At 39.5% G+C, this 18,307-nt stretch overlaps 1 protein-coding gene across 1 annotated transcript in view; it reads left to right on the forward strand.

The window, feature by feature from the left end:
- Window positions 1-18,307, forward strand: part of wwc3 (WWC family member 3) — a 41,500-nt gene that overhangs the window by 1,828 nt on the left and 21,365 nt on the right. The window contains exon 2 of the mRNA XM_086283899.1: window positions 18,011-18,120. Within this exon, the coding sequence (XP_086140025.1) occupies window positions 18,011-18,120 (110 nt within the window). The remainder of the gene's footprint in view (window positions 1-18,010; window positions 18,121-18,307) is intronic.

An 18,307-nucleotide genomic window follows, 5' to 3' on the forward strand; every position in this document is an offset into this window, starting at 1 on the left:
TTCAGCTGGCAGTTTTTATTGGGAAACACTAAGTAAGCAATAATGTCAGTGCAGTTTCCATATAAAGACACTGAGAGGATTTAAAAGTTTTATCATTAAATATACTTAAAGTACTTATCATCCAGAATCATGATTATTCATTTAATAATTTTTATAACTGTAATATTGTAGCTGGAGATTATTTTAATTACTTTATTACCGATTGATTGATGGATTGATAATACTTTATTCATCCCGAGGGAAATAGTCTGATCTCTCCTATATTATTAGCTGTATATTTTAAAATCAAATTATATTTGTAATATCGTATTTACATATAAAATAGAGTAAGAGTAGAAAGTAGAATAATATAGAAATAAAGTAGAAGTATAAATAATAAATGTACTATATTAGACTATAACACTGGCCCTGTTCATGTTCTTGTAAAATTATCCGCATATCTGGACAATGCCCCTGTTGGAGCAAGGTTGTAATTACTATCAGAGGTTGTGTTTTGGGGATAAGTAAAGTTTAAGTTTGGCACACAGCACTATACATGAGGCTAAAATAAACATGAAGATTAGGTGCCAAAGAAAAATATAAGACGCAGTAAAATAAACAGGTAGTTTTAAAATAAGTAAATAACAATTCAATAAAAGAGTCTTCAACAGAAGACCAGTTTTTGACTGCTTTTTAAAAGAATCCACAGGGGCAGCTTCTTTATTGTGAGGTTGTGGTGAATCATGTGGCCACAGTCGATGATCGTCTGAGGTTTGGGAGCAGCTGTGGGCCTCCACAGCGCCTACAGAAGCTCCCTTACAAACATGATCATGGTCTAATGATCCCGCATGTCGGTTTAAACATGAAATTTGACAGTTTGGACGTAAAATTAGACTGCAGCTCAGCCTTTCTATTGTTGCAGAGGAGTTGTTTTTGTCCAAGTTAACCCTGTCAGCGTGGTCACCTGAGCTATTTATCTGTCCCTTCTTCACTTAGAAGAAAACCTATTGAGTGTGTGTTCGCATGTGTGTCAAACCTCAGTCATCCAGACTCATCAGTAAGCCCTGCAGATTTATGACTTCCAGTGACCTGAAACATTCCTGGCTCACACACCTAATACAGAGCGCCATTGTTATCCAGCTCCCCTTTCCTTTCCACACAAAGACACCTCCTAAAGACCAGTCAGAGAGTGAAGAGCTGCTCTCATGTTTGTCATGTCCAGCCTTCAAAAGATGACAATTTTAGTGTGTGATTTCCATTGCATGGAGATTTCAGCATGGAGATTAGTAGTCGGACATGTGCTTTAAACTCCAACTCCCAGAAATCTTTGTGAAAGTATGTGAGGAATGCTCGCTGGGCCACTGAGAAAGCTGCAAGGATGTGCTTTTTGCGGGGACTGGGATTTTTACCAGCCCAGAAGCAAGCTCAATCAGGCATTCAAAGCAGACTTTGTTGTGAGATTACTGGGAATTACAGCAAGTATTTTAGCTCTGATGTATTATGAGGGGAAAGGCTGAAATTCACAAAAACCGAGCTCAAAGTATGGCGAGTACTAGTGTACATTTTACTCCAGCAGTGGGCTTCTAGTAGCTGCGTGTAATCTAGATAAGGAAAACCTGATTTCCTCGTGAGTTGATTAACCGTTGTTGTTTGCAGCTAATAGCAGTTTCACATATTTTTATAGTCATCAGCATTTGAGGGAGGGCCTTCTTTAGTAAGACTAAAGAATGTTTTCTGTATTTGTTCTGGTGCTACTCCGTGATTTATAGGCTTTCTCATTGGAGGAATGTCTGCTGTCACCACCTGATACTGACTTTCCAATAAATCACATCGCAGCACAAACCTTCTGCTAATGAGCAGCAGATACAAAAAGGTGTCAGCTGTTCTGTCAGGGTTTTAAAAAAGCAGATAAATGAGGCTGTTTGCATGCACGTATGTCAAGAGCAGAGAGATGAATGCAGAGATAAGAGGTTCGTAATTTCTCCTGTCAAGTCTCGGTTTGACAGCTGCTCTGCTGAATTGAAATCAAAGGATGAACGTTACTCATTGGGTGTTGAACCCCTGAGAATCAGCTGATCTGCTCTGTCCAATGACTTTTTTTGTAAAGCCTTGCAAAAGTTTGCTTTCTTACTGTTCATATTTTTGGAGTTACAGGATCTGAGAATACACTGGGCTGGGTTGAAATTTGGTGCTTTTTAGTTGGCGTGATTTTTTTTTTTCCTGCATTTTTCCTCCTAACTTTGTAAATACAAGAGACAACTTTTTACTTTTCGATACATTTTTATGACTAAAAAGAATGCTATTTTTAAAGAAGAAATCACCTAAATTAACCCACCTTTATCTATTTGAGGTCCTGTGACAAAAAACAAAGACAAAAAAAATCTGCTGATTCTGAGGGGGTCAGGAGGGAACTTCTTACAGCAGGGTCATTTTGTGACTCATTTGTTTTTATAGGACTTCATCATGAGATCTGGGTTTTACCTGAGGCTGCTAAATGGAAAAAAATATCAGCCAGACACTTAAAAGACAAATCATGTGATGAGATTCTTTGGAGGTGTTGTGGAATTATAAAAATGCAATAAATGTAGTCAGTTGAAGACTGTTTGTGCGTTTAACCCTCAAGCCACCAAGATAATGACCAGAGGCATTCTCCTGCAGTAAATATTTCTACTCTGCTAGGTGCTTACATCGGAGTGTGAGTGTGTGTGTATTAATGATAAAAAGCACGTAGAATGAATAAAATAAAGTGTTGCATGTATGATTGGGTGCGTAGTAAGAGTAGAAAAGCGTTATTTACATACCAGTCGGGGGAGCGGGGTGGAGGTGGAATGCTCTATATTTTGGGAATAATATGATCTGTTTTACAGAAAACACTGGCCTCAGATTTGCAGTTTAACTCCTGGCTCTCAAGAAACAAAAAGTACAGTACAGCAGCTTGTGTGATCTAGTGTGTTGCTCACCAGGTCTGCCTGATGCGCCTTGAGTCTGCTGACTCGCAGAGAGGAGCGTCAGTAGTGGATTATCACTGCTAATCGCTAAAACAGAGGCACCATTGAAGCTGGAACATAATTGTCAGTGATGATCACGATGAGCTGTAATTGGGCGGCGTATCAGCCAGAGGTCGAGTTTGTTCCTGCCGAAGATGGAGACGTTTTGGTTAGATGAGGGTGTGTAGTGACTCATTAGACGGACTTACCAATGCAGTGCACAGATACCTGAGAAATTGAGGGTTTCTCTGTTTACTTTGGTATAGCAAGTAAATAAGTATAAGGTAATACAGACTCATTTCTTTCAATGTACAGCTCTCAAAAATGAGCCTTTGGTGGGTGACTGTGCACGTTTGGTAGGCGTGTGGTATAAAAATGGCTGTGTTGCCTGACTTTACAGAAGTGCGTGCGTTTTCTTGTTGGCCATTCCATAAACAAAAATGTATTTGAAGCTTGAATAAATTAAACCCATTTACAGAAAACTTAAAAATCACCATCCAAGAATTTTTTTCCCCTTGATGGAAGGCCAAAACCTCAGTGGTTTTTAATATGAAGGAAAATCCCTGAAGAAGAAAATGCTTCATGTGATGATGATGATGGTATGAAGACGATGCAGCTGGGTGGGCTGAAGATTTTCAGACTTTTGAAGTGGTATAAGATGACCGGGGACTGATAATTAACTGATATTTCTTGTAAGTCAGCGTAAATATCAACAGAAAAGTTCGAGGTTCCCTAAAACCATGCTGGTGTGCATGCAGGAAAACCCTGATAAATGCGGATTAATCATAAGGAACCAGGAAAACCCCTGACTTTGCAAGCAGCTGAGACCCCGTCCGAACTGATTGCCTTAATTTCTGATGCTTTTTTTTTTTTTTTTTTTTTTTTGGGCTGACGGTGGATACCTCAAGCTGCTTTCGGCGAGCTCCTGCAGATAAGCTGAGCAGCTCTGAGGAGCTTTTTTGTTGCTGTGGAATGAACGTTATGTTAGGCATGCCTACACTAATGCCCGGGGGCTCTGCTCGCTCGCGGCCCCAGACAAAGCAGCAGAACAGAGGCAGTTCCCACGTGTCTACCTCCTCCTCTCATCCTGGGCCCTGTAGGCCTCCTTTATTAGCTCTGTTATGCAATGGCCATGGCCGGCCTGCCGCTCAGCAAAGGGAGGCCTTTATGCTTGGTCACAAAGCACATCAAATTCAATTATTCTGGAAAGGGTGAGCTGTGTTGCCAGCACCGAAGGGTTATTCACATGCGCTGAACCCCGCTGTTATTTTGCTTCCCCCAGTGTTTTCATTATGATGGCTCTTTTTTGTCTTTCGGTTGCGGGAGGTTGCGAACATGTCATTGCTTGATCTGGTGTCATTTTGCCCGTGTTCTTTTTCATGAGCAGACAATATGTTTGTCTTCAGCTTTCACCTCACTCCTTCTGGAAGCGCAAACACTTTGTCCTTCAGCAGTTAGTGCTGCAGGCGCCTTTGACGTCCAGGTTTCCCAGCTGACTGTCTTGTGGTTTGTTTGTTTTTTTGGGGATGATTTATTGCTACAAAAACAAGAAAAACACTCACTCGTAGCTTAAACCCTGCTTTATGTTGTTCCTCAATATGCTTTTCTCTGGCAGCGTCAGCCATCAGTCAGATGTGTAGGTTGGCAGTGTTTTATGTGTATATTGTGAAGAATGCTACCTAAACAGGACATGCCAGACTCCATGGACCAGCCTTCAGCTCTGGGTGACCATTGTTTTTTTGTTTTGTTTTGTTTTTTCTTCCTCTTCCATGCATCTGCACAATTCTTATTCAAAAGTGAAGAAAAATGCTGTTGACAACCTGGACTCTACTGTTTTTCTGTGCTTTTACAACTACAAAAACTACAGTTTCTCTGTTATTATATTTCAACAGATCTTGATGTGCTTCTGGTTGATTTGAGTTATTTTGAAACTATTTATAAAGCTTTCAAAAACATTAATGTTAACAATTAAACATAAGACCCAGGAAACCCCAGCAGAACAGGTAATTCATTTCGAAGCAGCGTCTTTTAGTTTTTTTTAAAGAATGTAAAACGTGTCTATCTGCTTGTTAAGCCTGACATAATTAGCTATTTCCGGGCATAAATGCTCCTTCAGTTCCCAAAAGCAAACAAACACTGAGGCACCTTTGACAGTTAAAAAACAATCCACATTTTTTTTCAGCTCCAATAAAATGATCAGTATGGCTGTTCTCCCAGATGTTAAAATAAAATTTAATATCCAGGCATGAAGGAAAGAGAGTTTACAAGACATCTGAAAATCATATATCATGTTCCTGTGCAGCACTGCAGCAACTCTGGACGTAAGCAAAGACTGAAAACTGACTCCAGCAAAGGTTGAAGGGTTAGTGCAGTTGAGCTAGCTGACATTATGATGTTCTACCTGGTGGCTACCTACAAAGCTATCAGTAGGCATATAGTAGTGTAGGCGAAACTGCATCCTGTCTAACAGGATGTTAGGCATTCTTATGACGGTGCATGGTTTGGATTACGCACTATGAAAAAGGCCTGATCCTAAGCCGTGGTGTTCATAGCTGTAGTAAAAGCCTCATTTTAAAGAGAACTTGTAACAAAATGCTTGAGAGGCTGAGAATGATGACTGAACTGTTGTGGGGAAACAAGAAGCAAAGCACTAGAGCAGGTTAAAAAGACGAGAGCCTCATGAAGGCAGCGCTTAGACCCAGAAACGGGGTTATGACATCATCACTATTTTTTCTTAAAAAGATTTATATAAAGCAGTGGTTCCCATTTCAGGACCTGAAAGACTCCACTGATCAGGCTGTTTGAAAACCACTAAATTACAGTCGCTGATGTCATTTCTAAAACCTAAGCAGTGGAAATGCACAGATAAATCAGCCTGATGTTAAATGACACAATAGTTACCCTTGGCAGTGGTCAATAATAATGTGCAACATTAATTTTATGCTTTAGAAGATTTCAGAAGTATTGTAATAAAGAGTCATTATGCTAATTTCCAGCTCAATATTTTTATTATTGAACTCTAATAGAGTTGGTTTCTATAATTCACAGTATATAAATGAAATAATCTTTATTTATCACATACTGTACCTTGGTGCAAGGCCTCCAATTCATCCTCAAGCTGCTTTAGTGCCTCTTTTGAAACCAGTTTTCTTCTGATTGGCTGCCACTTGCAAAGAGAAGGTGGTTGGGCGGGATTTTGTACTCATAACCAGTTCTATGTGCCTGGGATGAACGTATTAGGGATACTATCCTGTCTTTAAGTGATGACGTGATGAATCCTAATTCCAGGCCCAAACTACTCTTCGTTTAATAAGGCTGTTGTGTATTTTAATGCGTTGTATCTTGTTCTATTTAATCTCAACAAGCCCCTGAAAACAGTCAGTGATCACTGTCGGTAGGGCAGGGATATGGCCAAAAATATTTATCACGATATATATTTGGAAATTTGCGATAACGATATAACTGATGATATAATTGACGCGAGACAAAATACTTTACAACTCCACAACTTTATTGGTGCAAAAAAAAAAAAGCCCATCAATGCATTTTCACTGAAACAAGCAGCTGTTTTTTATGTGCATTAAATCTATATAAAAATTTAACAATGCAAATGCAAATTCCTTGCTGACAGTTTAACCAAAAGGCATTTCCAGTGGAAATGGGCTGACATATCCTGAGCATATAATATCCACAAAACTAAAAAAGAGGTAATACACACACAATATGGTAATATTATGTTGAAGCATGTACGTAATAGCAGTACGTATCACTCTACAAGGCTCCCGACTATGGTAGCCGTAATCCTCCGACATAACGATCAAGCGGTGCGGCTTCGTAGCTTATCAAAGTTGTATTAAAACATTTTGAGCGCCGTGTACCACATAAAATCTGCCATGTGCGTATGAAAACAAAGGCACTGTTGCGCATTTTACCCATATTTTATCACGATATTTCATTTTCTTATCATTGCCTAACGTTATACTGGTATTACCGTGAATGGTATGATAAGGCCTAGCGTTCATCTTCCAGCTTCACTGTTTATATTATGCTAACATAGCTGTGTCGCTAGCAATCACGTAGCACATCATTACATGCGAATTATCCAAACTTCAGTAACCCTACAAATGTCACTGCTGTTTACTTTCCTGTCTTCATTTATGTTGGAAGTAGTAGCAGAGCTGTATGTCTTAATTTTTTCAGAAATCCCTCAGTCAGAACATGGTATATTTAGATGGAAACTAGCGAGCTAACTCCCTGCTAACTTCTAACTCCGCTAAGTTTAATAAATTCTGTTTTCATGGATGCCTGGATGTTAAACTTAATTGTTACACCTGGTAAAGCAGCAACGCTGATCATTTTATTAAAGATGAAAAGATTTAGACAGTTTTTAACTCGCAGTGATGCCGCAGTGATCGTGTGACTTTAGGGACCTGCAGCGGAGTTGGGCCCAGGCACGGCTAATGACGTCAGACTTAAAGACGGGATACAGGTCAAAGTATAGAAAGAACTATTTGAAGATCTCTGTTTGGTTCACAGGGATTACTTCAGCATAACTTTATTATTTGAAATTCTTAACCACAACAACAGGATATGTAAAATAGAAAATAGTTGTTCCCCTTAAAATTGTCCATCTATCTTTTATAACATTTTTGCTTCTCTGTCACACTGAGGGGAAAAATACAAAAGCTTAAAAAAACAAACAAAAAAGCCAGTAATTTCACAATTCTGCATCCCTACTAACTACCAGTTAAACAGAGTGTTCATCCAGCTGTATTTAATTGCAGTATTTTGCTATTGTCCTTAGCTAACTACTGTCTTGAGTTTGTGACTACCCCCAAACTCTCAATAATTCATTTAGAGCGTGTTTTCATTAAGAGAAAATGTGGAGATGCGGTGCTATGTGCTAATTTTGAATTGAAGCTCCAGACCAGATTATGTGTTCAGCCTAAGTTGCCTTCTTCATTTTCCTTTTTAAATACGCCCAACAAAAGCTCCACCTTGCTTCTATCTCGTGTTGTATTGGGGAGATGACAAACAGTTTGCAAGCCAAAAAGAAGTGCTGTTGCCTCAAAAATTCCTTTCTGTGTTAAAAAAGAAATGTGAAAACAACTTGGGGAGGAATGTCATTTATGTCCAGACTGTCAGAGGGGTCTGGTGCAGCGTTTCAGAGTGAGGCCTGAAGCAGCTGGCAGACAGACGGACGCACAGACACCCGGTTCTCCCATTATGTGTTAAATCTTATAGAAATAGGTTTCTATAAGTAGCCTAAGATCCCCGTCTCTGTACACATTTAGACAGCGCCTGAACACATGGACAGGGCTTGTCCGCTGGAGCTGAAAGCTAAAAGACTGTGTAGCAAGTCTTGAAGGGCTTCATTTTTATGAAACGGGGCTTTAGCTCTAATATCACCTTAGCTAAAAATATTGAAGTAGCTCTTTCTAATTACAGCTCTGAATACTACAGTATAAATGAAGATTTGGTAATGCTGTGTTCGTAAGACCTCATCTGTGTAATCTCCAAGTGGTTGCTGGGTGAAATCGGTCTCTTGGCATCTTTCACCAAATGGTCTAGTGACCACCAAGTAGTCAACCTTAACCTAGAAATGGAGTGGTTAAATTCCATTTCTAGGTTAAAGTTGACTAGCTAGGTCCAGAAGAGAGGCACAGAGGAAAGCCAACCTAAGATTCACTTCCTTTAAATTTTCATGGAAATTCTGACCCACTTCCTTTACACAAAAATCAGCCCTTGGTACCTCTAACAGCCTTAGAAACAACAAAGAGATTATTTTTAAATTGCCTTACTGTCCAAAAAAAAAAAAGTTTAATACACAAACAAAACCTGCGTGATGCACCTTTAAATCAGGGCCCAACCCAAAGTGATTTACATTTTCCCGTCAGTGTCACATTTGGATGCAATGAATAGTCTTTATCTTTAAATCCATAAGGTTGGAAATTTCACACTGATGCTGAGAGTGGACCAGGTGGTAAAATCGATGTGTTTCTGACAACTCCACTCTCTGGTCTTCTTGCCAGTACCACTGCTACCTTTAGCTGTATTTCTTTTCTTACATTTTCTAGATCTCATCACTTGTTCATCTAATGTCTCTTACTAAACTAGGCGGCATTTCATCAGTCCATTTTTAACCAAGTAAGAAGAGTCAGCTGAAGTAGTGTCAGAGGCTGCATTATATGAAGCTGAAAGCCTGGATTAATGAAGAAATGTCTCTGCGTGGTGTTTTAGGTTTTCTTAAGACGGCAAACACAAAGAAAACCTGGTTATGTTGAACCAGAAGCATAGTCCACCCCTCTGATTAAATGAGCAGTGCTTGTTGTGCAAAGATCTCTCCTCTGGTCAGATTTGTAGACTTCAGCAGTAGGATTGTGGGATCATAAAAGTCTTTCAGTGGCTGATTAAGTGTTTCGTGATTCTGATTTGATTCTTCTGCTGTGGCTGACTGGCTGTTTTATAACATAGCTGCATTTATAGTGAACCAAACGGTGTCAAAAATGCATTATATATGGACTGTTTGGGGCTGTTTGTATTAAAAAAGTTGGCGTAATGAGCTGTATGTTTTTTAATTTATTATGAGCTGTATTATGAACCAAATAAAAGCCGGCAGCAGCAAGAGAGCCTTTGAATTGTTGTTAGCTTCTTGAAAACATGTGGCTCTCAAACCTTAGTGAGCTCATTGTGGTCGAGCTGAAGGATAGTAACCCAGATTCAGGGTATTAAATCCAGCTTCTGAGGTCCCGTAAAGAAATGTGTGAAGGCAGTATTATTTTTAGTGGAATGTGCAGACTTCTTTCTGGAGAATTTTAATTGTTGCAGCTCCGAAACAAAGGCTAAGGAGCTGGTGGTGATGACCCAGCTAGACGTGGTTCGGTGGCCCAGACTCGAGTTTCACATGCCTTTCCCATGCAGCAGGCCGTCGCCGCTACAGATAGAAATATCCTCTGGGACAACCCAGGATGGCACAGATTATTCTAGAATTAGCAAATGTCTTCAACAACTAAATATATTTTGCTGAGAATTTGCGGTGCACGAGCAAGCCCGGCAGCATTTCATTCCTCCACAGCTGAACATGCTTGTCATTCTCGCAGCCTCTATTTTTTTCCGTTTCAGATATGTCTCATTTTCTGTTTCCGCTCAGATTGAAAGAGGATCCTGGAGAATGTTTAATGTTTTAGAATAAACCATTAACCGCCGACAAAGCCTCAACATGCATGCGAGTATTATTTTTTTTATTTAAAAATGTTTTCTCAGGTTTATTTCTTGTCTTAATACTTCTTTGGTGTTTCTGGTCATTCTTTGTTTGTTTTCTTTTTCATTTCTGGAAGAAAATGGCTAATTTTGTGACAAGAACTATGTCTACACCAATTATTTTCTATAAAGCCTTTCTCACATATATTGTTCCCCTGACCATTTCTAGACATAAACCAACACAGGTCCAAATGTCCAGTGCAGTCTGACCTTAGATGGTCTTTGAGTTTTGTGTTTTGGCTTCTGCATGCTCCATCCAGACAGTTCTCTCGCCTAAACCACTTTGGGTATTTCCAGTAGCGCGAACACGTCTAAAGTCAGCCTTTTTCTGCTGTTTGCTTCATGTGAGAAAGTGAAAGTATGAACTTTATCCAAACCTGATTCTCCTGATATTTGATTAATACTCATTTATTTGTTTCCAAAACCCGAGGTGATGAATTGAGATTTGTTAGTTTGATTTGTATTAAGATTAAGTCAACACAAAGTTTGGAACTGGAGAACAACCCATGACTCAGAAACTGGAAATGAAGGATTTTTGACAAATTGTTAAAACAATGGCTCCTGTTAGTTTTACTCAAAATATCCACAAAGTAAAGAGCTGATGTCTGCTAAGTTTCATAGAACCAGTCCTTGGTCTACAGGAGTCCTGTTGAGAGAGGATGAGAGGATGTAGTCATCTCAGCTTCGAGATGAGTTGATGTCAGCATTACTGCTCAGAATGGCATTCCTAAAATGCTGATGTTATGCATGTATATCCCTACTGCGTTCACCTTCATAATTAACCTTTTTTGCCGTGCTGACAAACTGGGCTTTATATGTGGCTTTTAATGTGGTGGTTATTAGTCTAATTCATCATTTGGTCATTTTATCCATTATGTACTTCAACCTTATGTTAAAGCTTGAGGAAATTTAAGGGGGTCACTTAGGTTAATATTTATTTTGGGGAGATTTTGGAGTCGTTAAAATAATCGGTTCAGTACTTGTTAAGATATTTCAGTCTGGAACAAATTTGATGGACAGCACAACCCATAGACAGATTTTGCCATCCAGAGAGACACACTGGCTAAAAACTGCCTAAAAGTCCCTGAGAGCACCTGCTGTGTAGGGAGTGTAATCCTGCAGCAGCTCTAAAATAATCCTAATGGAATATGATTATTATAGAAATAAGTGCTTGGGCCTAAAACGGCCAAACAGTATTGGGGTGGGTAAAGCATCCCGTTGGTTGTCTCACACATGCTCTGCATCCTCTGCAGATCTCTGATGTAGTCCATATCAGCGTCCTAGTAAAGTTTGATTGCACCTTTCAGAGCAGTGGAGGTCCTGTGTTCTGCCTCCCGCACCATCATCTAAACCAGTGATTTCCACACATTGTGTGCCATGGAGCACCAAAGGGGAAAACCCAAGTGAAGGCAAATCTGTATTCACATCTGTGCTAAACAGATTCTTGGTCACCAGACATTAGGCTGCCGTCTGGACTTTCCTCAGCTTCAATCTGGGACAAACAGATTAATGTTTGTGATAAATGTTTCACTGCTTCAGTGTGAAACGGGAGCTTTACTGACCTCTTGGAATTCCTCATAAAGTGTTGTTCGGTGTTGTGAACGGTAACTACTAGCTACTGGTGAGGGGAGGGGGCGTGTGGCTGTCAGCCAGAGGAGGCAAAGACGCCACTGCTCGTGTCAGTATTGTTGGAAATGAGCATCTAATCCAATAGTGATAGTAATTTTTAGTATAAGTTAGTATTTGAGTGATTTTTTTTTTTTCCCCTTTGGAACAACCGTATTTGGCTACTGTAAAAAGTTGGATTGCATTTATACTTTGCAACAAGCTCTTCTATCATGTTTGTTATCCACTGCTATATCAGCCCATTTAGCACAATCAAGCAAACCATCTCAGACTCTGTTTCAGATCCAGTGGGGGTTTTTTGTTGTTGTTGTTGTTGTTGTTTTTTAAGGTGGGCCAAGTTTTGATCTGAATGGTTTGTTTTCCACGTGTCTGTTTGGCTTGCTTGGTGTCAACATGAACAAGTTTCTTCAGAAAGGCGACTCGCTCCAGCTCATTGCTGCATCCTTCTCGCTGTCCGAGCCTGTTGTGTCACTTTGTAATAATTCCTGTGCGAATGGATTTCCATTTGACAGAAGAAAGGTTGAAACTTTTCCGTTGTATGGGAATGAGTGCATACAGGATACTATCCAAAGTTTGGCGCATTTGTCACAAAAACACGCCGCACACCTTGACTTTCTTCAAGGGGCAACAGCTTGCTTTAGAGCTGTCATCAAATTGGAATTTGATTATATGATTGGATTTTTAAATACTAAAAAACAAACTTATTTTAATGTGCTTTTGGAAGCACTAGTGTGCCTCAGTGTACCACGTGGGAACCACGGGCTTGAACCAAATGGAGCCTTTACAATTGTGAGACTGTCTCATTTTTGTGCCCCGTGTAGGAAACGTCCCGACTTAAATCTCTCACATTTTATTCAGGCACAGCTGTTTCACTGTGTCAACTGAGGCTGACTGTCAGAAAAGGTCATAAAAATTTCTTCTGGTTAAAAGTGGACCAGAAATGCAGACTTACTACACACAGCTAGCTTCAGTTGTCCAGTTTTTCTGGCTGAATCTATACTGTCACATTGGCCGTCTCCTGCTCTGTGCTGCTGTGTGTCCCTCTGCTGCTGCTGTGAGTTTTTTGTGCAGTGGTTACAGACTCTCCCAAGACCAAGACATTACTTGGAAAAACAGAGGCTGCTGTCACAAGACCGTGTAACAAACCAAACATTCAGAAATTCAGATTCAGATCTCTGAGAGGACATGTTTTTCCCTTCTGCCTTTTTTCTTTTTTTCTTAGTCTCCCCAGGGAGGTCAGAGGGCAGTTCAGGACTAACCTCCCTCTGACGTCACATAGCTTCCCGTCCAAAGCCTCTCGTGGTTGTTCTATTTCTATCACCATTTCAAATCACCCAAAATAAAGCAGAACTACTATACATTATTGCTGCTCTTCATATAACCTTGCATTGCTTTTTTACTATAGATTTTTTTGTCTCATTGTTTCTCCTACAGTTCCTTTCTGCACATGAAACCTGACAGCAGCTGTGTTACAGTCAGTGTTTATTTAAGTATTTACAAGTGCAGTTGGTGTCTGTTTACCTTTAACAAACATTTAAAGCAGGAGCAGGTAGGGAGTGTGCTCTTGTTTGCCTTGTCCTGGTGTTTGGCAGCGGGACAGTGCACATAGTTCATCCCTTTAACCCTGCTTCAGCCTGCCTCTGGTAGATTTGAGCAGTTATTTGTGAAGCTGCTGCAGGCCTGTGCACTTTATTTTAGGGGAATATTTGGGTATTAAGTGTGCCAGTGTTTCTAGTTAGGAGAGGCCACTGATGAAGAAAATATGATCAAACAATTCATCTGTGAATCATTTAGTCTAAGTCGAAGTTTGACCTCTTCAGGTGTGGACATTATTAAAACATGAATGGGTCAGCTAGCTGTGGCTCAGGTGTTATAGCTATTGCATTGATTGATCCTTGATTGAAAAGCAAATTAAAAGTGTGTAAAATAAAACGGCATGTGAATATAAATGGTGTAGCTCGTAGACTAGAAAAACACTATCCTACCAATCAAATGCCGGGACAGTGATCTACTCACCTGTAATCCTACATGTAAAGCACATGTTAAAAGGTCAGCAGTTTGAAGGCGTTTCACACCTTCTACCTGTAATAATTTCGTTTACCGGTAATTGCTAATTGGTCAAGTCACAGCTCAAAACTTTGACGAGGAAACTTTTCCTGTCAGCTTCTCTTTCTTCTCACTTTTGTTGTGTTTGGTGTAACACTTGGATTTGTCGTTGTCAGGAAGAAGTTATTCAGGTGCTTCATCAGACAGTATTGTGAACAGTGAACGTGCTTAAGCTGTTTTGCTTGAAAAAAATAATGAATGTAAAATACCGAAGGCATCGCAAATATTATAAATATTATAAAACATACATTGCTATCCATGATTGGCCATGATCACTCAGCGGTCGATTCTTTGTATTGTCTTAAAGGATCGCATCATAATGTTGACTGAAGCCATTTTCTGGTTCTCAAAGGGGAATATTTGGGTCTTTGTTGGGTCAGTGTTTGTAGAAAGCAGAGGTCAGTTATAAGGAAAAAATGTAATGTCGCACATAATACTTCAGAGGTTCAGCTTCTCTTGTCTCTGTAATATAAAAAAAAACATTTATGAAACTGAGGCAAAGAAAATGTTGCCAGTTGCAGTTCTACTAATCTCATTTTGCTTCTTAACTTTCATAGCAATAAACGGTAAATAACCGTCATACACGAGTTAAAGACGATGGCTATGCTGTGATTTTGGCTACATGTACAGTGATTTCAGAAATCAGCTTTATTTCCTCTCACGTTCTGAAGCTTTTCTAATAAACACATCAGGGAGAAAGAGATACTGATGATCCTGCTCCAGGACATCAAGATGTTATGACGAATTATTTTTTCTCTCAAAACCGTTTTCTGGAGGGGAAAAAAAAATTTGTCGAAAGGGATTTGAAAATTGGCCAAATCCAGTGTCAAAGCTGCTAATTTAGCAACAGTGAGGTGAGCTGAAGCATGATAATCACTGCTCTCAGTGAGAGGGATGTCAAGCATTGAAAAAACAGAATCCCCAAATCTGAAAACTCGATACCTACTCAGCTGAATATTAGGCTTCCTTAACTAATAATTTATGAACACATGTTTGAACGTTTAATACTGACTTACAACACATGCAGAGCTGCACTTAAGCAGCAGATTAGGGGTTTTATTGAATTAGAGGTAAGCTCCTGTGACCAATCATCAATTAGGATTCAGTACAGCTTTGTTTGTGTTAGAACGCCTTGTTTTTATGTCACTTCAATGAGAGCGAAGGGCTAATTCTGCATTGACTCATCAACTGGCTCTTAATCCGAATGCCAATTCTTTGACCGAAATGAGGTAGTGAGATCTGGTGAAGTGAGTTTGCTCTGAGGAATGCTGTGCAGAATGTCTCAGCGTCTCTCTCCGGGCCATCCCCTCATTGTATGCATACCTCGACAGGATCAGGACTAATGCGCTGTCTGCATTGTGAGCATAGTGTGGTGGTTGCTGTTCCTCCTTTTTCCTTTTGTGCTGATTTGATGGAAATTAGCTACTGTATGAACTGCTGTCATCAAACCCGCTGCTCCATGACTCACTGATATGATTTGTTAGGGTAGTAGAGATCATCATGTGTCAGGCTGTCATTTGCCTTGCCCTTGTTCTTTGTGGTTTTGTTTTGTTTTTTGGGGGGGGTGGCAACAGACTTTACTGGGCTACCTCAAGCTGGCTCCTTTCGATTTTGAGGATCAGCAGCTCTTCTCTGAGCCCCTCCTGCATGAATAAACTCTTCATGCCATCTCTAAAGCCTAGTTTATGGTCACTGTTTTTGCCCTTGTGAATGTTGATGCATTGTAAATATGATGTCACATCCACTGGCATTCACTCTGCTTTGGTGTCATTTTCGCTATTGATTGTTGTTAGGCACACAGGTACGCGTACATGGGTGTACGAGTTGGTCAGCCCTCACCACCGTTTCAATGTTATATTGGTAAAGGAACTCAGAGACTCTCAGATTACAGAGTGGAAGATGCTGCAACAGCTGGAAAAGATGAGGCAACTATGAAAAAACCTCTGATCCCTTTTGATTTCTTCTGCTCTACTCATTTCTGCCACTTGTGATCAGGATCATCTTTCAGCCAATGACAGTAACTCATGGCCATAGCTGAAGGTGGGATTGACAGCTTCAATTTGACATTCGGCTTTCTCTGTTCGCCACAACAGATGCCACTACAGTGCTGCAGTCTGTCAATTTTCCACTTTACTCTGGGGGGGATTGCTGCCTCATAATAGCTCAATCTGGGGCTAGTTTTTTGTAGCAATGTTTGTTATTTAGTGTTCACTTTTAGCCACAGCTAAATTGCATACCTAGTTTTAGTTTTAGATTTAATTTTATTAAATGCAGTTGGTGATAGTCACCTGACTGTGGCATCTTTCCTTCCTGTGTTTCTAATTACCGTTGGGTTCTCTGGTCAGGTCGTGCAGACTCAAGACAGACTTCTCTGTCCTGGACTTTCAGTTTTAGTCCTTGTTCTGCTCTACAGATCCAGTGGAGTGGGGCGAGGACTAGCTGCAGTCCATGGATGTGGAGTTAAACCACAGGATGTAATGATGCGTGAAAGTGTCAGCTGGTTGTTTTGCTCAGGTAGTTACTTGTCACAAATAAAGTACTTTATGTACACACATGCACATACTCACCGCTGCCACAAATAGAATGTAAATTCATAAACATGTGAAGGTCACTGACTCAAAGTCATTATATCTGACTCCAAAGCCTCCTGAAGCTCATGATTCATATTCATTTGTCTAAAATCTGTCAGGGAAGAGAAAGACGTGTTTTTTGGCGGGTAAAACAAATACTGAACATGTCATAAATGTTTTTTAGTAAATATATTTTTAAAGGTGCTATTGACATGTGGCAGTGGGTCATGAGCGATGGTGCAGAGGAGTCACGGACTGTATTGTGCATATGATCTGTTTAAGAATGCTTAAACAGATCATACTGGTATTATGGCATGTAAAGTATGCTCTATGCACTAATTATTAGAGGTGGGAATCACCATACATCCCACGATACGATATTATCACAATACTTAACGCACGATATGATATTATTTGCGATTTTTTTTAAAATATCTGCGATATTCAGATTCTGTACATAAAGGTTTATCAATATTCATTTTATCTAATATCAAAGCCTCGCACTCAGTCTTTCTCTCATTTCAGTCATTTTTATTGTTGTACTACAGTCTAGCCCAACTTAACTGAATGCAACCATCTGGTACAATTATAGCTATTCTGAACTATGCAATTTATGAAAACTATGCAGCCCATTCAGCAACTGAAGAATTTGAAAGTAAATTAAAACAAAATATAATTTTACATTAAATAAAAAAGTTCTAAACTTAATTAAAATAAAACATGTCTTAAATTAAAATAAGTAAACTGTCATGTTTATTGCTGCCAAAAAAAGTTAGACACATTTGGACAGTGAAGGAATGTCAGGATTCTTGCTCAGAAAAAGGATCAACATGCTCTGAAGTCAGAGCACAAAAACTTTTTTTGTAACAAAATATCGATTTCTGCTGTCCCTGTATCGATACATTATTAGCAAACAAAATATCACGATACTACACAGTATCGATTTTTTCCCCCACCCCTACTAATTATGCAAAATTTTGTATCAAGGTCATAGGTACATTTGTGAAAGATTTAGCTTTTTGACCATGTAGGGTTCACCTGCCTGCTACCACTTATAGTATATCGAGCAACTTTGTTATTTGATTGGTGCATTTCAGGTTATGATGTTTGATGTTTTTTTTATGCCAATTTCTGTGAAATGTATTTTTGCATTTTTGAATTGTGTTGTTTTTCTCGTATTACACGTTCTCAACTGTTTTGGTCATTTAACCACACGAACACATAAAGAATAAATGTTTGCTTTTGTTCATTAGAACTTAACACACCATTTTACTGTATGTACATAATAAATGACGCAGAAAATGTATTTGTATGAATGTTTAAATGAGAGTAACTAAACAGGATGGGAATGTAGTGAGGTTTATTGATCAGTGTTTTGATATTGAAAAAGAAGTGAGAGTTTGCAGGATACATGTTTTTATTCTGTATATGATCTTCATTGCGGGTTATTGTTTGCACTGAAATATTCTCAATAATTTTCAGGATCACCAAACCGCTGACGTTCGCCGACTGTGTTGGAGATGAGCTGCCTCTCGGGTGGGAGGAAGTTTATGACCAACAAGTGGGAGTTTACTACATTGACCACATTAACAGTGAGTACATTAACTTGGCTTTTGTCCCCCTTAAGCACAAGTAAATGCAACTTGTATTAAAAAGACTTTATTTGACTATAACTTGGCAGAGTGAAAGCCCACTGAATTTTAATACAGTGTACTTATAGTTTGTAGTTTCACATGTCTTTGTGCAATTATTTGTTGACTCCTGTCTTTGTCGTCCTGT

The sequence above is a fragment of the Aulonocara sp. 'chitande type north' Nkhata Bay genome, linkage group LG23, assembly GCF_057382095.1.
Source record: "Aulonocara sp. 'chitande type north' Nkhata Bay isolate Kocher_YH1m ecotype deep benthic linkage group LG23, A_spYH_male_GT1.1, whole genome shotgun sequence".
In the NCBI taxonomy this organism is placed as follows: Eukaryota; Metazoa; Chordata; class Actinopteri; order Cichliformes; family Cichlidae; genus Aulonocara; species Aulonocara sp. 'chitande type north' Nkhata Bay.